The sequence below is a fragment of the Cucurbita pepo genome, chromosome 4, assembly GCF_057944985.1.
Source record: "Cucurbita pepo subsp. pepo isolate OVF chromosome 4, ASM5794498v1, whole genome shotgun sequence".
NCBI lineage: Eukaryota > Viridiplantae > Streptophyta > Magnoliopsida > Cucurbitales > Cucurbitaceae > Cucurbita > Cucurbita pepo.
Window position 1 is genome coordinate 8,367,649 of NC_141801.1, and position 19,762 is coordinate 8,387,410.

The 19,762-nt window shown below is 36.9% G+C and overlaps 3 protein-coding genes across 9 annotated transcripts; 2 read left to right on the forward strand and 1 right to left on the reverse strand.

Annotated features, from left to right (window-relative positions):
• The first annotated feature begins 208 nt into the window (after positions 1–208).
• On the forward strand, positions 209–1,453 carry LOC111792653 (NAC domain-containing protein 79). 2 transcript variants are annotated; one of them, XM_087123003.1, is made up of 3 exons: positions 209–492; positions 560–822; positions 1,036–1,453. In XM_087123003.1, the coding sequence occupies exons 1-3, from the start codon at positions 309–311 to the stop codon at positions 1,354–1,356; spliced, it is 768 nt and encodes a 255-aa protein (XP_086979129.1). In that variant the 5' UTR covers positions 209–308; the 3' UTR covers positions 1,357–1,453. The 2 variants fall into 2 exon arrangements, with proteins under 2 accessions (XP_086979129.1, XP_023529970.2); XM_023674202.2 differs by having other exon boundaries at positions 235–492; positions 1,033–1,453.
• A 3,293-nt stretch (positions 1,454–4,746) lies between these two features.
• LOC111792652 (vacuolar protein sorting-associated protein 26A) lies at positions 4,747–15,463 on the reverse strand. Of its 6 annotated transcripts, none has more exons than XM_023674198.2 (13): positions 15,186–15,463; positions 14,040–14,285; positions 12,127–12,174; positions 11,765–11,839; positions 8,306–8,380; positions 8,123–8,195; positions 7,691–7,735; positions 7,322–7,433; positions 6,987–7,053; positions 6,373–6,417; positions 6,032–6,087; positions 5,547–5,722; positions 4,747–5,193 (listed from the first exon to the last, which is right to left on the reverse strand). In XM_023674198.2, the coding sequence occupies exons 3-13, from the start codon at positions 12,127–12,129 to the stop codon at positions 5,015–5,017; spliced, it is 906 nt and encodes a 301-aa protein (XP_023529966.1). In that variant the 5' UTR covers positions 12,130–12,174; positions 14,040–14,285; positions 15,186–15,463; the 3' UTR covers positions 4,747–5,014. The 6 variants fall into 6 exon arrangements, with proteins under 6 accessions (XP_023529966.1, XP_023529965.1, XP_086979287.1 ...); XM_023674197.2 differs by having other exon boundaries at positions 14,040–14,288; XM_087123161.1 differs by lacking the exon at positions 11,765–11,839 and having other exon boundaries at positions 14,040–14,288.
• Positions 15,464–15,600: 137 nt separating this feature from the next.
• On the forward strand, positions 15,601–19,341 carry LOC111792650 (Rhodanese/Cell cycle control phosphatase superfamily protein). The gene is made up of 8 exons (XM_023674193.2): positions 15,601–16,033; positions 16,149–16,202; positions 16,514–16,663; positions 16,935–17,076; positions 17,418–17,509; positions 18,256–18,359; positions 18,683–18,952; positions 19,077–19,341. Exons 1-8 carry the CDS (start codon positions 15,677–15,679, stop codon positions 19,222–19,224), a joined length of 1,317 nt encoding a protein of 438 aa, XP_023529961.2. The 5' UTR covers positions 15,601–15,676; the 3' UTR covers positions 19,225–19,341.
• The last annotated feature ends 421 nt before the right edge of the window (positions 19,342–19,762 follow it).

A 19,762-nucleotide genomic window follows, 5' to 3' on the forward strand; every position in this document is an offset into this window, starting at 1 on the left:
AGCTTTTTTTTATTTTTTTATGAATAAATATTTAATTAAAAGAAAAAGGTGAGCAAATTTTCATGCGACACACAAAGTGAAATGTTCGTGGTCAAGAAATAGAGAGAGACAGAAGGTTGTTATAGACGAGGATTAAGTTGTCTGAGATTTTTGTTCTGTCGTAATTTAAACCAAACCAAACCAGACCAGACCAGACCAGACCAGACCAGACCAGACCAGACCAGACCAGACCGAACGTGTTTTCCTTTTGTGTCACTACAAAAGGCCGGAGTGTTGTTCTGTAACAGAACATCCTTAAAACTCTTGGAATGGGAAAGAGTGAAGAAGAAGAAGATCAGACGGTGATGGAACTGCCACCTGGATTCCGATTCCACCCGACGGATGAGGAGCTGATCACACACTATCTTTCCCAGAAAGTGGTTTCCTCTGGTTTCTGTTCTCCAGCAATCGCGGAAGTGGATCTCAACAAGTGGGAGCCGTGGGATTTGCCTGGTAATTCCACAGCCACTGAGTGGTTTTTGAGGCTTTGTCTTTGTGTAACAGTTGAATTTGTGTACAGGGAAGGCTAAAATGGGGGAGAAAGAATGGTACTTTTTCTGTGTGAGAGATAGGAAGTACCCTAGTGGTTTAAGGACGAACAGGGCCACAAAGGCAGGGTATTGGAAGGCCACCGGCAAAGACAGAGAGATTTTCAAAGGGAGGTGCCTTGTTGGGTTCAAGAAAACTCTGGTTTTTTACAAAGGCAGAGCCCCTCGTGGACAAAAGTCCAATTGGGTCATGCATGAATATCGATTACACGCCCAATCCTCTGCTTTTTCCCAGGTAAACACACAACAAAAACCCCCCACTTTTTTGGAATCGAGGCTCTGATTCCTTGTCTGAAATCTTCGAACAAAGTGAGCATTTTATTGACATGGGTTAGTCAAATGTAATGAATTTTGATGAATATGGCGGCAATTTGATTAAAGTGTAGGGACTAAAATGAAAGGGGGTGTTTTTTTTTTTTTTTTTTTTTTTTTTTGTTGGATGCAGAAGGAATGGGTGATATGCAGAGTATTGAAGAAGAGGAGTGGGAAGAAGGGGGAGGAAACAGGAATGTCATCCACAGTGCTTCCGCCATTAATGGAGTCGGAGGCGTCGCTCGTGACCTGCTTCTCCAATTCAATGGAAGATGGAACGGTGTTATTGGATAAGTTTTGGTCGGGGCATTTTGAGGAGGAGGAGGAAGATGGAGGAGGAGAGGTTTGGAGGTTGAAGGTAGGCTCTTCTAAAGGGTTTGAAGAACCCTTTGGGTTTGGGGCTAACCACCATCCATCGCCTCCTTTGGATGACCTTCATTGCCTTTGGAATTTCTGATCAAATCTTGTTGTAAAAATATATATTGTTTTGTGTAATATGTTTTACTTCATAATCTTCTTCAATAAAATAGACAATACATGTTTTATTTTTTAAATATGTTTGGTTTTAAAATAAGAGAAATGAAAATGAAATAATACCCTAAATATTAGGAATTAAATCTATATTTGATCGAGGGGTTAACACATCGAAGCTTAACGAGTGATCGTGCCCCGACTATGTCATTGAGAACGATAACTAGTTTAAGTGAGAGAGAATGTCACAATCATACTATGAAAATAGTAGGTTGTGACTCTCATGTTGCGACAACCCTCAAATGGCACCCATCCGGCCACACAACGGTCTAGACGAGTGCCATGATACGACTGAAGGGGATGGGGCATCATCCAACACACCATATAGAGTGGATATTGAAGCTAGAACGAGGCATAAGAAAGATAAGAGTAATGAGTAGACAAGAGGGCAAAAAATAGACTTGTTGAAGGGCGGAGTAGAGCCCCGAGCCTTAAACTCGAAAGTTAGGGTTCCAAAGGAAATTTGGGCATGCAGTTCTGGAATCAAGTCTATTCCTATGAAATATGAAAGCTCCCCAAATTTGGTGTCAATTAGACACTGGACGAATGCTCCACGACAGCGTATGAGCGTTAGCCAAAATGACATCTACCCAAAAAAAGATTGAAAATACCTCAAAATGTACTATAGGAGGAGGCATGGTATCAACTCTCCCCCACCCTTAGGCCTTGTGGTTTAAGCGAGCTATCATGTGACACATATGTGGGTCACTGTGAGAGCGAACGTTGTGAGACAAGTGTCTCGGGCGACTTCTTTTGAGATGAGTTTTTCAAGTACAGTATCGGACGACACAGGTGTACCAATATTGCGCCTCTGTCCATGTTTCAGAGGTTGAATCATACACCCGCTAGCTAAGTATGTGTCCATTCTCGATGGTAGGACCAAGTGAGCTATGATGACCGACGAAACTCCGTGACTTAGGATGACATCAAGACATATGAGTCATGCTAATTGGGGACCAAGATGATTTGAGATGTGACGTTGCACATGAGAGACCTTGGCCCCGAGTAGAGGCAAGGTCGAGCCAAATAACTTGGCCTAGTAAAGGGGTAAGTCGGATATATCGCAGATAATTGAACATACACAAGCAGACAGTGTGTGTGGAAGAACAAGCTTGCATTTTGCACAAATTGTGTTCGGTGGACGAAGACAAAACTCACATCAGGTCCGATGAAGCCACAAAGTCGGGTGAAAAATGTATATGAGGCTCAGGTTTCCCTCAAGGTTGGTTGTGAGTGTGCCAAGATCATGACGTCGTCGTGCCTCACCTTCTTTTAGAATCGTCATTGGTGAAGAAACAGTCTTATTCCGGTTAGATTGTATCACTCACATTCACGTCTAAATTTTTTGTATATTAATATTAAGAGATAATATTAATGGTTACAAGCAGTGAAGTGAAGTGTCAGTGTGAGTGCTCCAAGAGAAGGGCTACGGAAGTGCTCCGAGAGAGGTGAACAAGAGAGAGGAAAATAACTCAAAGAAAATTGGTTGTATGCTGGTGGAGGCTTCCCAAGAGAAGTGAGCACATGTATCCCTAAAGCCATTTTCACATGCCTAAGTGGGTGGCTTCACAACAAGTTTTCAAAACCGCGTTTGTTCATGGAGGAGTACCAACTGGATTTAAGAGACAAGAAATGAGAAGTTGCAGCAAGACCACAGTGAAGCGTCATTTGTTGCGTTTGCCACATGATGGGGCCAAATTGAGAATTGGCTAAGAGAAGTGTCAAAATTACGTTGGAGAAAGCGTCATTAAGCTGACCAAAAGGTGTTATAAGTTAAGCTAAGAGACATTAGAAGTTTTGTTGTATCTACCTTACGAGTCTTGGTGGCCAAGTCCTAAGAACTAAGTGTAAGTATACCATACTAAGAATAAAACAGGTTGTAACTTCTACATGCAGACAGATAGAAGGTGGCATGTAAGTCACATTGATCATGCCGAGAAAGATAAATGTCATGATGCGACCGAGAAAAACAATTTGTGAACTTACACATCAAAAAAGAGTGTGCAAAATTGTCAAGTTAAAGTGTTAGTAAGCTTAGAAGTAACCATGTGTTCAAGGATTAAAAACTTAATGGGAGCTAGATTGGGCCCCGAGTCATAACCTCAAGAGTTAGGAGGTTGAAATAGAGGGTCAAACTTAGATACAAAATGTAAAAATGATATGACATGGACACGAGGGGTTCTTGCCTCAATAGTGCCGGGATGGATGGTTGTTTGGGAGGTCTCAAATATAAAGTTTACTCATAGATTGACTCTTCATAAACATATCCAAGTGAACTACAAAGGTCATTGACATTATGAGGCTTGAGACGACATCATGAAGCATCAATGGAACTCAAGAGTTATCCGTTAGCACTATATTGAGCCAATATATCTTAATAAGTATAAAAATGACTGATAAACTTCAATCTATATAGTTTGTCTCAGTGAATGTTATAATGCACGGATAGGTCTTGGTAAATGCTAAAATCACTAGACAAGCTCCAATTGAGTGTTTTAAGGCCACTTTGATCTAATGAATAGTCTAAATGCATCTTGGAAGTTTCAAATCGATGTAGAATGTGTGAGTCGTGTTGTTGATAATCTAGATGATGCAATGAGATGCCATGTTGCATTTGAGTGGTCTTGGTCTAGGATAGATGCAAGATTGAGCCTTAAGACTTGACCTAGAGTAGAGACAAGTCAATTAGAGTCACAATTGAACAAAAATACACATATAAGCGATGTGTACCCGAATTTCAAGCTATTGCACAAGAACTATGTGAGCTTGTTTGGTTGAAGATGTGATGACTAATAAAATAAGAGAGAATGCCCATTAAAATTATACTACAACAAATCAACCATTAATATTGCTCTATAAAAATCGAAGAAAAGTTATAGAAGGAGATAGTTTGCACAAGTTAAGTGCGCTCATGGCTTCAACGGCCAAATGTGCTAACAAAAGAATTTCGCAGCAATCATGAGCTAGTATCCAAACTGATAACGATATCCTATGCCTGCAAGGAACAGTCAAAGGAGTAACCTTAATCTGGTGTAATGCCATTTAATAAGAGAATTAAGCTATTTTCAATTTCCTTTTTCTCAGGTTACAAGTCCTTTTTGCCGACTTCTCTTGCTGCGTGTGGTGCTCTTCTAGCCACAAGCAGAATTAGTACAATTAGTTAGGTGTAATATAAGAAAGTAGAGTTGCAATTAAAGAAAAAAGTTGAGGCATCCTCAAACCAGAATATTATTCCTTCTGAACAACAAAAGAACAGCTGAACGATATGCAGACTTAGGAAAAAAAAAAAAAAAAAAAAAAGGAAAAGAATCTACAATTGAGCACACTAAAACCAGATATCGATGCTCGTGATGAATTGTTCAACAATTTGGCAATGACGTTCATACAATCAACACATCCGACTTACCACCAACTAAAAGAAATGATCTCACCAAGATTTCATGCCTAAGAAAACCAGTCAAACATTTTGCTTGGAAAAGAAATAGACAATTTTCAAGGAAAAAAAAATGCGCTTTACAGAAGTCTCCCAGTAGTAGATCTCCTTCCCAATAGTGACTTATCTAACAGTATTTGGAGATGAGTAATCAGGAAGTCTCTTGAAGCCTATATATAGTGATCTCCTGCTGCTTGAAATAGCGTCTGTCTTCTTCATCAACAAGAACAAGATTTAAATAATACTTCACACTGAATTTGTTGTTGATATTACGATGCGTTGGTGTCAGCTCATAAGGGCTCAGAAACAATCTGACAGGAATAGATTCACCTAGAGAAGCAAATACAATCTATTTTAAGCTTTCCGATTCATTTGGAACTAAAAAACACAACGCCAGAAAAGTAACTTTCAACGCAGATTACCACACACTGTGTTAGCAAGAAAGTTTAGTATCTCGTGTTTTTCAAGGTTGTATGTGTGCAGTTTTTTATTTTGGGCCTATGCCTTGTTAAGCGTGTTTTAGGTGTTCAATATCTTTGTTACTATTCAAATATCGAAGAAAAGTTTGCTTCATGGAGAAAGGAACAAATGAGGTTTACCATTTGTACACAAATGTCCTACCCTGCATTAGGTAATGGTAATTAAAAAAAAAAAAAAAAAAAAAAGGAGCATTTGGAGCAAACCTCTAACTGGAGCTCCATCCATTAGCTCATACTTAGCCAGTGTCTCTGTCTCGACATGAGTGTTAGCTCCAGATCCCGTTGATTCTCGTCGCCTGATCTCCAGATCCATATTCTTTATCTTGATTCTCACCAGCAAAAAATAAATCTTGCCAATGATAACATCCTTGAGATGGTACCTGTATATACAAATTTTCTTAACTCACTAAGAAAATTTAATTTTCCATCTCTGAAAGAAAAGAGGGGGAAAGCCATTGCTTCCAGTTTCAATATGATAAGAATAGTAATAATAAATAAATAAATAAAAACAATTTATAGGTAGCCAATGAAACAGCCAACATGATCAGCTTCTATAAACACCAATATAAGTTTTATCTAGTCAGTGACAATCAGGAGAAAGAAAAAGAATATGCTTTACAATGAAGTTGAGGAGGTAGATGTTGCAAGAGCATAGTTCAAACCCCAGCCAGAAAATCTACACTACTTACTTGCTTTTGTTATACTCAAACTCGATGTGCAGGCAATCTTCAATCCCGACTTCCATCTAAAACAAAGAGCATAAATAATCCAGATGATCCACAAAGAAGTTGCCTTGTTTAGCAGGTATAGATAGATATTAGTGACACGATGCAGCATAAGCATGAAAGCATGAAAGCATTTCACGCTACTGAAAGTAAACTGCCACAAACCCTAGTGTGTTAAAACGTGTATTTCATTATGAGTTGACAGCCATAAACTAAATGCTTGTCATTGTAGAAACAAGTGAAAACGGCAGAAAACTATTGTAGTACAAAAAGTTTCAAGGTATGGGATATCTCACTGTACTGACCTTAATACCATTGTTGATTGATGGAAGGGGTGAATAGTTGCGAACCTGATGCAAACCAATGATTACAAGCTTAAATGTACAGTATCCACATAGGCTAGACAGACTTGTGGCAGTTAACATGTTAAGAAAGAAACAACTAAGCAGATTAACAAGAGTTCAGACTTCTTCCGCCACCACCTCCATAATTTATGAAAATAGAACTGTCAATGCTAGAGATGCAAGTACAAGAAAACAGAATAAGCTTGAAAAGAGGATGAAGCATGAAAAAAAGAATAAAACAAACGCAAGAGTGGAGAGATAAAGAAAATAAGCACAAAAACGTTTCATTGAGGCAAGAGCTAATGATGCCATTTTGAAAATAATAATAATAGTAAATAAACTGGAACATTTTTTTTTATTATTTAAAATGATATAAGATTTTTTGCGAACTCAATGAAGAACATGTCAAGATCAGGAGACTTCATGTCAATTATTGTTAAAGAGAAGAATGCACCTCATGCAATGCATGTGTCAAACTACTAGTCTACAATGTTCATGCATATCAACATATACATTCACTAACATTGTTCAAAGCAGTGTGTTATGCCACTGGAAAAAGGAGTTAGAAATGCTACCATAAAGTCTTGGTATTCCACTATGCTACCAGCATAACCACGACTGATGGTAACTTTGAGGACATACCTATATAAGGAAATTAAGAGAACACCTGATCAAAACAATCTCTTAGTTTAAAAAAAATTGATATATTAAAATAGAAAAATGCAAAAATACCATGATGTACCATCTAACAAATGTCCGAAATAGATAAACAACAATCAAACTAACAATTGAGCATCAATGAGGAGAAATGCATTATCGGTGTGAGGCTGGTTAACATTCATAAGAGAAGCCAGCAGAAAAGATGATAGCACATTATTAAAGAAAGGATCTTAATTCCAAAAGACTTTACCTCAGCCTCACATTCACCCCATTATATGTCTCATAAGGCATTTCAACTGTAGAAAATTCGAATGGGTATGTTTTCCTTTCATATATTTCTCCCGGAACATCCAATTCACGAACTGGAAAAATTAATGAAAGTTAAATGCTGAAGAACATGTTCCACAGGTATGATAATAATGATGCAAAAAATAACATGATGCAAATAACATGAAGAACATGTTCCACAGGTATGATAATAATGATGCAAAAAATAACATGATGGATGCATCAAAAACAATGAAACTGTAATTTGCCTTTTTGCATCCTCATAATTCTCTAACCCTTGAAAATGAGCGATGTTCAAACAGCGTCAAGAATGAACACATAGAATACTTACCAAGAGAAGTAAAGTCATAAAAGTTGCCTCTATCAAAATACATCTCTGCAAAAAAGAGTATGAAACTAACTATATCAATTTCTCAGAGAGAGAAGAGAGAGAGAGAGAGAGAGAGAGAGAGAGAGAGAGAGAGAGAGAGAGAGAGAGAATATCAATTTATCAAAGTTTGATGCCCAGAAAGCATGGTTGTTAGTACCATTAGCACAAGGTAGCCCCATTTTAAAGAAATTACGACAGGAAGAAAGCAAAAATATACATAAGGAAATGTAGCAATATCCCCAATAAAAAATTATATAAAGAACCAATAAGAATACCCTCGAAGCAAGAAGATAAAGAAAACATTTGGTGGTAAAGAGAAACTCGCCGATGTTAAAAATGTATATATAGACAAATAAAAGAAAACTATCATAATGTGAAAGCAGAAGTGCACACCAATTTGACCGAGAAGCTCAATTTTAACACCATTGTGGTCAATCTTCTTTCCTTGTAGAGGATCTACAGTTATCTGAAGCACAATAAGAAAAATGAAAAATGGAATCTAACAGTCTCCAATAAAAAGAAACAAAGTTCATAAAGATTGGCAAAGAAAATGTCAAATTAACAAAATAAACATACCTTCCCAGTAATATTCTCTTGACTTTGGAAAAGGGGAATCGAAACCATCTGACCATTTTCTTTCTTTAATGAAACCTAAAAGAGAAATGTGTTGAGAAAAATAATGAACAAAAATAACCCTATTCTGCAAAGTGAAAGTATTGTGTAAACGAAAATATATTAGGATTACGGTAAATTTATATCAGTCTTGGTTAAAAAAGATTCTGGCCCTGGATTCAGGCACTTTGATTCCAATTTGGTGTAGCCTAAGAGGATAAAAGGAGAATTCTTTCAGAGAATCAGTTGAATTCTTTCCGAGAATCAATCAAGACTTTAAATGAACAGTTATGGATACAAGAGAGTGATTCACTATTTATAGAGAATTAAAAGAAAATTAAAATCCAAACAGGAAATTAAAAATGATTAATCGAGGATTTAATGAAGATTAACATGAATTTACCCCAATTTGCACTAACCCTACTACATCTTGATTAATATGAGTTTAATACAATTTATGCTGCTACTACTACTACTACAAAAAAAAAAAAAAAGAAAAAAAAAAAAAAAAAAATCAAAACTCAATAGCTTACACAGACAATAAACATATATTTATATTTGTACATTATATATATATATAGAGAGAGAGAGACTCCGAATTTTTTGAAGCAGAATGAATTCTCTGCCTCCCTCTACTCTCTCCTCCCAGCTTATGTAGCCTATAATCTCCGGTCATCATGATTCACCCTCTACCTCCCCTCCCAGAATGGAACAACTCTAACGATCTATCTCAATTGATTGAAAAGTTTTCTCCATTGCTTTTGATGATGATTCTCATGGAAGCTGAGCCCTTATCTATGAAATTGGTTGTGTACCTATACTTTTGCCATCCCCATTACTTGGAACTCACTCCATTGGTCAGCAAAGTCCTTCAACACTTTTCCAATGAATCTTGCTCACACAAGCTCTTCTTGAATTGAGAAATGATGAATATGCTCTCTGGGTAGAAAAATTGAAAAATAAGACTGATTTCATTGTCGAAATTAATCAGCTTTTTCATAACAGAGGATGTCATCGCCTTATTGTCCCTTCAGAAGAGCAAACATTGTCGGTTTTCCTTCTCTTTTATCTCAGACTATCCAGGAGAAGCTAATATAGGAAGTTGACGAAGAACCGCAAGCTCACATACAAAGAAAACCTTCAACAGCAGACTCAGGCACCCAAATCTGCCCAACCAATCCCCAGCCACAATCCCAACTGGCCGTGTATCAAGTCAACTATTCTCTCAGAGTTTTTGGACTGATAGTCTATTTATCCCTTTCAAGACAACAAAGCTCTGATTCATTGTTATGGTCAAAGTTTACGTGATCCTCTCTGCCTGAATGATGATTGGACTCTGATTGGAGATTATAGATTGAACTTGTAGACTAGGAATTCCAAAACATCCCAGAAGGAGAACTTGAAAGGTTTTAATGGAGGATGGATTGGACTACTCAATTTGCCTCCAAATTTTTAGGGCAAAAACTTTCATGTCAGTGGAAATAAATACAAAGGTATGAAACAACAACGAACCTTACCTCGTGAAAAATCAACCTAACCGATGCTCATATAAAAATCAAGAAGCCTCCTCAAGGCTCCATCCTTATCCACCTTACTATTTTTTTAGGATCCCAATTGTCATTTTCCTGATAACCCAATTTAACCAGCCCTACCATTTGCTACACATAATCCAACTTCCCCTAACCTCGAGAGGCAAACTATTCCATCTCAATTGTTCACAACTCCGTGTACTACAGAATCTATTTTATCATCAATTTGTTCCAACAGCTCCAAGCAATTCCTCTAACTTCCTCCATCACTGAGCCAAATTGTTTCCATTCTACAAGACCCTGGCCTCTGTATTATTGCATTCCACCCGCACCTACTGTGGAAAAAAACTTTGTTACTAAAGGGAAGAAAATAGTTTGCAAAAGAGAGCTAAAGAACCTCACAACCACTGTACATTATGACAAAACTGGATTTATTGGCCGGATCTCCAGTTGATCAATGAAATTTCTCTCTTCAAATGTACATCATTTGGAGTCGTGGAAAAAACGGCCAGTGATCAAACCCACAATTCAAAAGAAAAACACCTCTTTTGTACTTATACAAGAAACAAAGTTGTCCAAGGTCACGACGCGTACAATCAAGTCTATATGGAGCTCATAATACATCAAATGGGCCTCCCTCGATTCTATGCGTCGGATAGGATTATTATTATTATGTGGAGTGATCCAAAATTCACTATTAAGAACTAAGGTCTTTTCTGACTTTCTATTCATGATTTTATGGCTGATGGATTTTCTTTTTGGTTGTCTTCCATTTATGGTCCTTCAGCTAGAGCCTTAAAACAGATTGTTGGCAAGAGTTTCACGATTTGGTAGGTTTGGGTGGGTCGATGGATCCTTGGTGGAAATTTTAATGAAACTTGTGGGACCTGGGAACACTAGGAACATGCGAATTTTTAATCAATGAATTGTTAACTTACTTGACATGTCACTTCAAAATGGTTGTTTCACTTGGTCAGGCAATAATGCTCTCACTCTTGGACAAATCTTTGCTCACCAATGATCGTCTTTGGAAGTTGGGACGACACAATTACTCAGGCTTGAGCGCATTACTTCCAATCACTATCCATTATCATTTAAATATGGGACCATCTCATGGTGTTTGATCCTTCTCAATTTTTGAAACTCTTGGCTAGTTTTTTGGCCTCATATAACTAAGAGGATTGATCATAAACTACACAACTGGAAATATGCCAACATATCCGAAGGTGGTAGACAAATTCTTATTCAGGCTACTCTCTATTTACCAATTTATTGCCTCTCTTTGTTCCACCTTCCCACCAAAGTAGCAGTTTTCCTTGGAAAAGATTCGCAATTGGATGGGGGTATGCACAATGTAAATTGGAAGACAACTCAGCTTCCTCAACTTACGGGACGCCTTGCGATCAGTAATCGAGAGCATCGAAATGAGGCCCTCTTAGAAAAATGGATTTGGCGTTTTATGAGGAAAATGCTCTCTGGCAGCAGTTTATTGTGGTTAAATACTATTCATCGAGTGCTGAATGTTTTTAGCCATCTCCCTATTTGGGGGGTTTTTCAAAGTCTCCTTGGAGGTATGAGGTATATTAGCCTCACGATTGCTTTTGTTAGTACTTGTATTCAAGTAAAGGTTGGAAAGTCTCCATACAGTTTTTTGGCATGATTTATGGGAAATTAGCTATAGTTTTCCCTCGGTTATACCAATTGTCAAATAGGCAGCATTAGGATTGTCTAACTCCTTTTGTTCCCTTCATCAATGAAATTGTTTCTCTTCTAAAAAAACAATAAGCTTACATAGATACTACCTGTTTATTATTTCAAAAACACGTCTAAATGAGAACTGGAACAAACATTTTCTCTCATTCATTAAATCAGCTAACTACTGAAAACGGGATACCTGCTTGCGTGTTTTCCCATCAGAAAATGCAATTGATATGTTGCAAGATGGCTTAAAAGCTCCAAGCAGGTAATTCTGAAATATCAAAATAAAATTTTAAAAAAATAAAACACCATCTCATCACAATATTCATGCAAGAAATATTTTAAATAAATAAAATAAATATCAGGAAAATCTCAAATCTCCTTCGTATGACTCTTTTGATAATTGCCAGGTGGGGTACCTTTCTGCAACTCCTTTTGGCAGTTGATATTTCTCATGTGCCAACATCGGAATAATTTCCTTCTCAGCAAATAATAAATAACGAAAATAATAAAGTAATTGGCATCGGTAAACAACCTAAGTACATAAATATATATTACCATAATGGTCAGCTATCAACCTGATCTCCAAAACCTGAAGCAATCAGCCTGCATACATCAAGTACAACATCATGTATTACAATCATCCCTATTGGAAACCAAAAAAATTGGCCAAAACTAATTTAACACTTTCATTAATAAAAATACTGAGCTTTCATGGAGAACAATAAAATAATACAGAAGGGGCCAAAAAATAGCCACCACACGAGGAGCCAAACAAGCATGAACTAGATGAAGTCGAAAACACTCCAATTCAGAACTAATTTAGCATTGACACTATATATTTCAACCATTTCCCATATTCAAAACAAATTCAGCATGATAGGGGCTATTGGAAGTGTTTTGGGAAAAAAAAAATTAGTTTTTTGAAAAACAATTTAGCGAAAACATGTATAGATGACCATTTTCTTTAAGCTATTGTCTCCTGTTTACTTATAATGTGTTTCCATGGAAAATCATTTTTTTAAAATAGCTGAAGTTAATTTTCCAGGAGATTATAAATAATAATTTTAAGTGCACAATAATCTCTACTTTTACAAGTAACTCAACATTTTTTTTTTTTTTTTTTTTTTTTACCAAGAAATAAAAAAGAGACTAATGCTTATGAATACAAATTCCACAAGGGAGTGAAAAAAGAACTAAAAGTGAAGTAACAAGGGCCAAAAAGAAACCCAAAAAGGAATGAAAAAACCAAAGATCTGAGAAGACAAAAAGGGCAACAAACACAACAATGAACCGCGCTAAAAACCAAACCCAGAGACAGCCCACTAAAAACCACACTAAAGACCAAAGCCAGAGCTTGAGAAGCCACACATGATGCCAGAGACAGCCCATTCAAAACCACACTAAAGGCCAACTAAAACTTGTTGAAAGCACCACCAGGCCCAGGATTCGTACTAGGATTCAGAATCCAGATTCGAATGTGATGGCTCTAACATTCCCTTACATTCCTGGCGACATCCTACTAGAAGAGGTCTGCTCTAATATAATTTATAACACTTGGAATCCAGATTTTGCATCATACTCCCTGCATTTCCTGCGACATGACCACATTATCTACTTATCTTGCTTCTAAGAGTGAATAATATTCCTACAGACCAATATGGGTCATTTCAACATGCTATATTCTCAATCACATACTTTCTAGAAAAGTTTCTATGTGGTCATCCAACATAGAATTTTACTTAAGAAAAACAAGATTAACTTTGAAGTTCCTAAAATTGAGCCATCAAAAAGGAAAGCGCACCTAATTGCATCATATCCTTTACTTGGCGTTACATGCCCACCAACTTCTACTTAGTTTGTCCCGAATCACATCTTACTAGAAGAGGTCCTACTCTGATAACATTTTTAACACCCCATGCCAAAATTCAAATCAAGATTTGACCAACACTCTTGCATTGTTGGCATTGTGTGGTTGTCTTTTCTTCCTTGTAATCGTGTTATCTCTTGAACTTTATGCATATCGTCGATAAATATTCAAGAAAAGTAAATATTGAAGAAATATGAACATAACAGTGGTATTGTCAATTATTGTTTTGTTTGTTGTGCTTTTCTTGCATTTTCAAGTGAAGTTGGGTAAGATACCTAACCATAAACAAATAATTGTTTCCGAAGAATCTTAATGAGCACACCAGATTCCTTGCCTATGGCATTATCGTGTTCCTTATTCCATAAAGAAAGAGGAAATTCTTGATTTTGATCCATCCTCCAAAACCTTCCACCCACTTAGCCTACTATGCTTTTGAGCATCCATTTTTTGTATTTTAGACCCCAACTTCTACCAAGAAGCAAGAAGTCCCCTGTCAGCAAACCCTTTAAAATCCTTCATTTTAAGCAAAGCCTTATCTGCTGAAAAAGGATTGGTTTAACAATTTTTACAAACTAATTTCTTCAAAATTTCAGAAATATACCTTCAATCTTCAAAAGTATGAAGCCTTATTATAACAAAAACTTCATCGAAGTGTATAACTGCTATCTCCTTTCCTTTTTAAATCCCAAAGAAGCTGAAAAAACCTGGTCATTGTCACAATCATTGCTTCTAAGACGTGCCACAGAAATATCTTCATTCTGCATGCAAAAATCCACCGGATTTCTAGATTGCTGTTGCAATTCATCCAATATCTCCCAAAAAACCATCCAACCTCTTTTTTGAGTCCCTGCTGGAACCATAATACTAATTTTAGCACCTCTATTGGTTAAAAAGAATTTGAATATCAACCAAACTTATTATACGTTTTTGTGAACTCTAAAGAGTCCCTTATCCCCTCTCAACTGATTGACGAACTTACCATTCAAAGGACTTTTCCAAAGCTGAGCAAAATATTGTTCCAACCAATGCAAAAAAAAAAAAAAAAAAAAAAAAAAAAAAAAATCATTGAATCTTGATGAAAAAAGAACGATTCCTTTTTTCTCTCTCTTCGAGCAACTAATTCCCACAAAGTAAGTGAACCTAGAAATACTTGTTCACGATACTGCAATTACTCCCAAATTCTAGTCGCTCAAAATTTTGTTATAGTATTAAAGACAAAAACAAAAGATGCAAGCAAACAACCCTTAAGATTTGCATGATTGGAAAATGCTCTACTGTTTTATAATCCTGAAAGCCTGCAATAACATGATATTCAGAGTAGAAAAGGACATACTAGCGAAGTACTTTCAAACACGTCCCTGCAACACTTAAGGTTGAGCAAAATTGCAAACTTAACAGGATAATTCAACCAAGTGATAGATGCTTGAACCATTTGGAAACACGTATCAAATGATATTAACCCCTGTTTGGAACCGAAAGGATTTGGAATCATAACGGATTTGGAATCATAACGGACTTGAAATCATCGTCAGGTTTGGTTTGAAAAAAAGAAAACTAGGATTTGAATTTCAATCTGATCTCAAATCTTGTTTTGTCTCAACCAAATTCCCGTCCAAAATAGGTCGGAGTCGGCAAAACTTCAATTAAATTTCAATTCAGTCCAATTTCACCCTATTTTTGAATGGTTTGAATTGAAGAAATAAAAATGAACAAGCAAAAAGAAAAAAGAAAAACGATCCATGCGTACAGAAACTGAGAGAGGTTGAGGTTGCGAGTGTGAACTTTGGAGACCAGCAGAAGAAGGCTGCGCAGTCCTGCGTGCTGGCGCGGTTGCAGCAGAGATAAAGATAGTGAAAGAAGAATGAAATGAGGCGTTCCGATGAAGGTGTGCCGGCGTACGACTGTGGCGAAGAGGATGTGCCGGCGTAGGTTGTAGAAGAAACGGGGATGCGTGGAAGAACGAAAAAGGAGAAAGGGGAGAAGAAAAATACTGTAGATGTGAGCTTCCGGACGAATGGCGTTGTTTTGTTTTGTTTTTTTTTTTTTTTTTTTTTTTTTTTTTTTTAATAATAATAAGGGTATAGTTGTAAAATTATTACTCTCTTAATTTTTTTAATCCTCCATCCAAGAAAATGAAAATTCATTATAATTTCCACGTCATAATCCAATACTTTCATATTAGGAGCTGGGGATGGGGCAAGGTGAAACCACCACCATTTCTATGGCTTGTAGCTTCCAATGCAGCTGCCATTGTCACTGACGATACTGGACAGTGGTAATGCGGCAGCCATGGCTACGATTACTCTTATCCACAGACCAACCATTTCTTGTACAATCAATTTCTCCATTACTGCCATTAGAGTTCCGCTCCGCCACAGGAAATGGAAGCCGAGGCAAATTGCTGTTGCCTCGTCCTCTGTAACTCAACCTAACACCTTTCTTTCGGTCTCTCTATCGAACTCACGGCCAAACCAGGAACATCGTCGGCTTCTTCCCGAAACTTCGGAGGAAGATTTTTTAGTCGTTAATTTCTACCATTTTGTGTCCATTGAAGATCCCGAAGCTGAGGTCGCTAAGCATCTCTACTTTATGAGGGTAATTTCTTTGTCCAAACTATTGAATTCACAGTTACAGTTCACAAACCTAGAAATTGGGATTTTGGTAACTTGATGAACGAAATTTATAATGTGCTCTCTGTTTTTTCGTTTAGGATTTGGATATACATGGCCGAATCTACCTGAATGAACAAGGAATTAACGCGCAGGTAATGTGTTCCGAATGGTATCTTTATTTCCATGTATTTTTGTTGTTCTGAATGAGATCCATTAACTCCCAAGTTTGATATTTGTTTCGTACCTATTTTCCATTTTGAATTCTCCAGATTTTCGGTGCCTGTTGACATTAATATGCATGAACATGTGACATATTATCCTATAATTCTCTTTAAATGTTTTTGTTTAGTCTTTGAACCTTAAACACCAAGATCAAATGCCTAATGAATCATTAATCATCTCTTATTTACTTTCTATTTGTTGCTGGTTTCTTTTCATGCTAATCATATATTTATTGGTTCAGTACAGTGGGCCATCAAAAGATGTTCTTGCTTATGCTAACTGGTTAAGAGAAGATCCCAGATTTTCTGATATCCTAGTTCAAGTTTCTCCAGCAGTAAATGGGCATGCCTTTCCCAAGCTGAAGTTGCGTTATAAGCCCTCACTTGTACAAGTGAGCCAAACCACTTTCTTTAGGATGAATTTTATTGTTTACTTTTTTTTCTTCTTCTGTTGAGCTTCATTTATTCTCTTCCTAGAGTACTCAAAACTGTCTGATTTCAATACGTTGTGGATAGAACTTGCAGGAGCTTATCATATGCATAAAATTACTATAGTACATGGCAACAACTATTTGAATGACGTATCTCTAATTTGTTGGTTTGGTGGGAGAGAGGAGGAACATTCTCTAACTTGTAAGCTTTTTTTTTTTCTTTTTTCCTTAGTTGGAAGGCGACTTTTCACATCTTCCTTTGCTTGATCCATCAAAGCGAGCAACGCCTTTAACTCCATCTGAGTGGAGAGAAAGGTTGGAAACAATGAATAGGAATAAGGATACAAAGTATATTTTATTGGATATGAGAAATGGTACGTACTTCTCTTCCATAATCTTTTCTCATTCATTTTCTTATAAAAGATGCTTATGATTGTATATTTAAATATTCCCTCAAATGGACCATTAAAAGTTAGTATTTTTTACATGTTCTGTTCAATATTGAATTTAGAATATGCAATTTTTTTACGACAGTTCGTTTACTTTTGGTTCTTTTCTTGGAAATAAGATTGAAACAGCTCTTTGATGACTTTGAGGAACTAAGACAAAGGAGATTTATTCCTCTAGCTTTTGGTGTTTGGGCATTTTAGTTGCATTGTTGGTTCTCGTGTTTACTTCATTTTGTTATAATTGCTATCTAATTGCATATATTCAGGATATGAGTGGGACATTGGTCATTTCCAAGGTGCCCAGCGGCCAACTGTGGACAACTTTAGGTGCACATCATTTGGTTTGTCCCAAACTGAGGTATGTCAACTGTGGAACATGTGTAGAATTGACGTCAAATCAGTCGGTCACCAACGGTAAAAAGAATAGCAGATAACAAGGACACAAATCTTTTAAAAACTCTTCTTTAGCATCAACAATCACTTTGAGTATTCTATTAGAACATTGATATAATTTTTTTTATGAATAACCGAGCTTTCATTGAGGAAAAAAAGGAAAGAATACAACACAAAAAAAGCCCACAAAAGGGAATGAAAATACGAAAAGAGGCTCTAACCCAGTAAAATCAGACCTAGAGAGTAATTACAACAAGCTTTTGTCAATAAAGCTCAGGGAGAAAGAGAGACATAGAATCTAACCAAGGATCACACATCATTAGAACATCTCTCCGAACTCCTACAGTACCCCAGTCTGTCACAAAAACAACCATTTTCTCACGAGTTTGATATTAATTCTTGCTCTCTTTGTCTTTCTTTAAGTGGTTTCTCGTTCCAATGAATTTCTTCCTCGTAACTAATTTCATTTGTAATAATTTTCAGAATAAATTTTGCTGTATTTGGATTTCAGTTGGTGTAGTAATTTCAATATATTGATGTTTGGTACCTCTTTTGTCATCCTTTTAGTAGAAGACGCTCACTTTTTTCCCCTAAGTTGTGAGCGAATAACTTTGTTCTTTGTGATTGGGATAAGTAAAGAAATAAAGATAACTTGTGGAGCTTTCAACAGTTGTGATCTGTTCGCTAACGTCCCTATTTATGCTTATTTAGGATGCTGCTTCTGATCCTTTGGCAAATGCTGACAAAGAGAAGACAGAGGTATTGATGTATTGCACGGGCGGTATCCGTTGTGATGTATATTCGACAATTCTAAGGTAAACCAATTTTTGTATCTGTACCATCCTTCTTCAAATCAAACACAGAAGTTATGGTGGAGTGGTTATAAATCGAGGGAGTTAGGGAGTTGGAGATTGAGCTTAACTTTGGGAGTCGGTTATCTTGTGGCCGAGGGAGATAGCCCTCTTGAAAGGCTACTACCATTGCATGTTCTATTCATATTACAATAGAATTTTAGTGCTATTTTTCTTTCCCCTCTTCTTTACCAGCAACCTATTCACCATGATAGACATCTTGGGCACAATGTTGATCTGGTGTGTGGATGAAGTCATGATTATTACTTTTTTAATCATTGTTGCAGGGAAAGGGGGTTTCAAAACCTTTACACCTTAAAAGGAGGAGTCACTAATTATCTAAAAGATGAAGGTATCGAGCAATGGGTTGGTAATTTGTTCGTGTTCGACTCACGACTCTCACTGCCTCCATCCGCCTACAACCCTGAAGTTGAATCGAGCAGAACCCCTCAATTTTCTGGGAATAATGCTTTTGCCAGATGCTATATCTGTACTTCCAAGGTTTCTCAATTAAGGCACCGAAATTGTGCGAATCTCGACTGCAATCTACTATTTCTGTAAGTCTGGTTTGCAAGTTTTGGCTACACTCGTTCCTGATCTCTGATCATTACTTGCTATCTCGTTGGTTTAATTCCAAAGCAAAAATGGGTTGGGTAATGGAATGAGTTTGTTTGGTTTCAGATGCTGTAAAGAGTGTGTGGAGGAGTTGAGAGGATGCTGCTGTCCAGAATGCACAAGTTCACCTCGTCTTAGACCTGTTTTAGCAGAGCCTCAGAGATATCAGAAATGGCACATCTACCGCGACTTTCGACATGAACAGGCTAGCTAATTTCTGTATCAAAAACTGCACTTCACTGTGCTACAACAATTCTAATCTCCTCCAGCTTTGTAGCTTTTGCTTTCTCAATTTTCAAATACAAGAATGAGAGCAAGAAATTTTAAATAATTTAGAATGTGTAAGTTTAGGAACTAAACTAGTAATTTTTGGTGGAATGAATTAATTGTTCCTATAATAGTTGAAGTTTTAAAACTCGTATGTCAGATAGAAGTTTTCGCACCCATATATAAGAACGTTTCATTGCTCTATCTAACCAATGTGGGATCTCACAATCCACCATCTTGGGGCCAGCGTCATCGCTGGCGCTAGCACACTGCCCGTGTCTGACTCTGATACCATTTGTAACCGCCCAAGTCCATAGCTAGTAAATATTGTCTTTTTTGGAATTTTTCTTGAAGGACTTCTACTCAAGACACGTATGTTGGAGAGGTTTCTACACAATTATAAAGAATGTTTTGTTTTCCATTCTCCAATTGATGGAGATCTCACGAGAGGTTTCTACACTCAAATGTTCGTCTCTCTCTTCAAC

Bases quoted from the DNA above. Each gene is read 5' to 3' on its own strand.
- LOC111792653 (XM_023674202.2), top strand. From the start codon at position 309: ATGGGAAAGAGTGAAGAAGAAGAAGATCAGACGGTGATGGAACTGCCA. The intron at 493-559 runs GTAATTCCACAG...ATTTGTGTACAG, and splicing joins GGAGCCGTGGGATTTGCCTG to GGAAGGCTAAAATGGGGGAG. The intron at 823-1,032 runs GTAAACACACAA...TGTTGGATGCAG, and splicing joins AATCCTCTGCTTTTTCCCAG to AAGGAATGGGTGATATGCAG.
- LOC111792652 (XM_023674198.2), bottom strand. The intron at 7,736-8,122 runs GTGTGCACTTCT...TCTTTTTTGCAG, and splicing joins TGAGCTTCTCGGTCAAATTG to AGATGTATTTTGATAGAGGC. The intron at 7,054-7,321 runs GTAAAGTCTTTT...TTCCTTATATAG, and splicing joins GGGGTGAATGTGAGGCTGAG to GTATGTCCTCAAAGTTACCA.
- LOC111792650 (XM_023674193.2), top strand. From the start codon at position 15,677: ATGCAGCTGCCATTGTCACTGACGATACTGGACAGTGGTAATGCGGCA. The intron at 16,034-16,148 runs GTAATTTCTTTG...TTTTTCGTTTAG, and splicing joins AGCATCTCTACTTTATGAGG to GATTTGGATATACATGGCCG. The intron at 16,664-16,934 runs GTGAGCCAAACC...TTTTTTCCTTAG, and splicing joins ATAAGCCCTCACTTGTACAA to TTGGAAGGCGACTTTTCACA.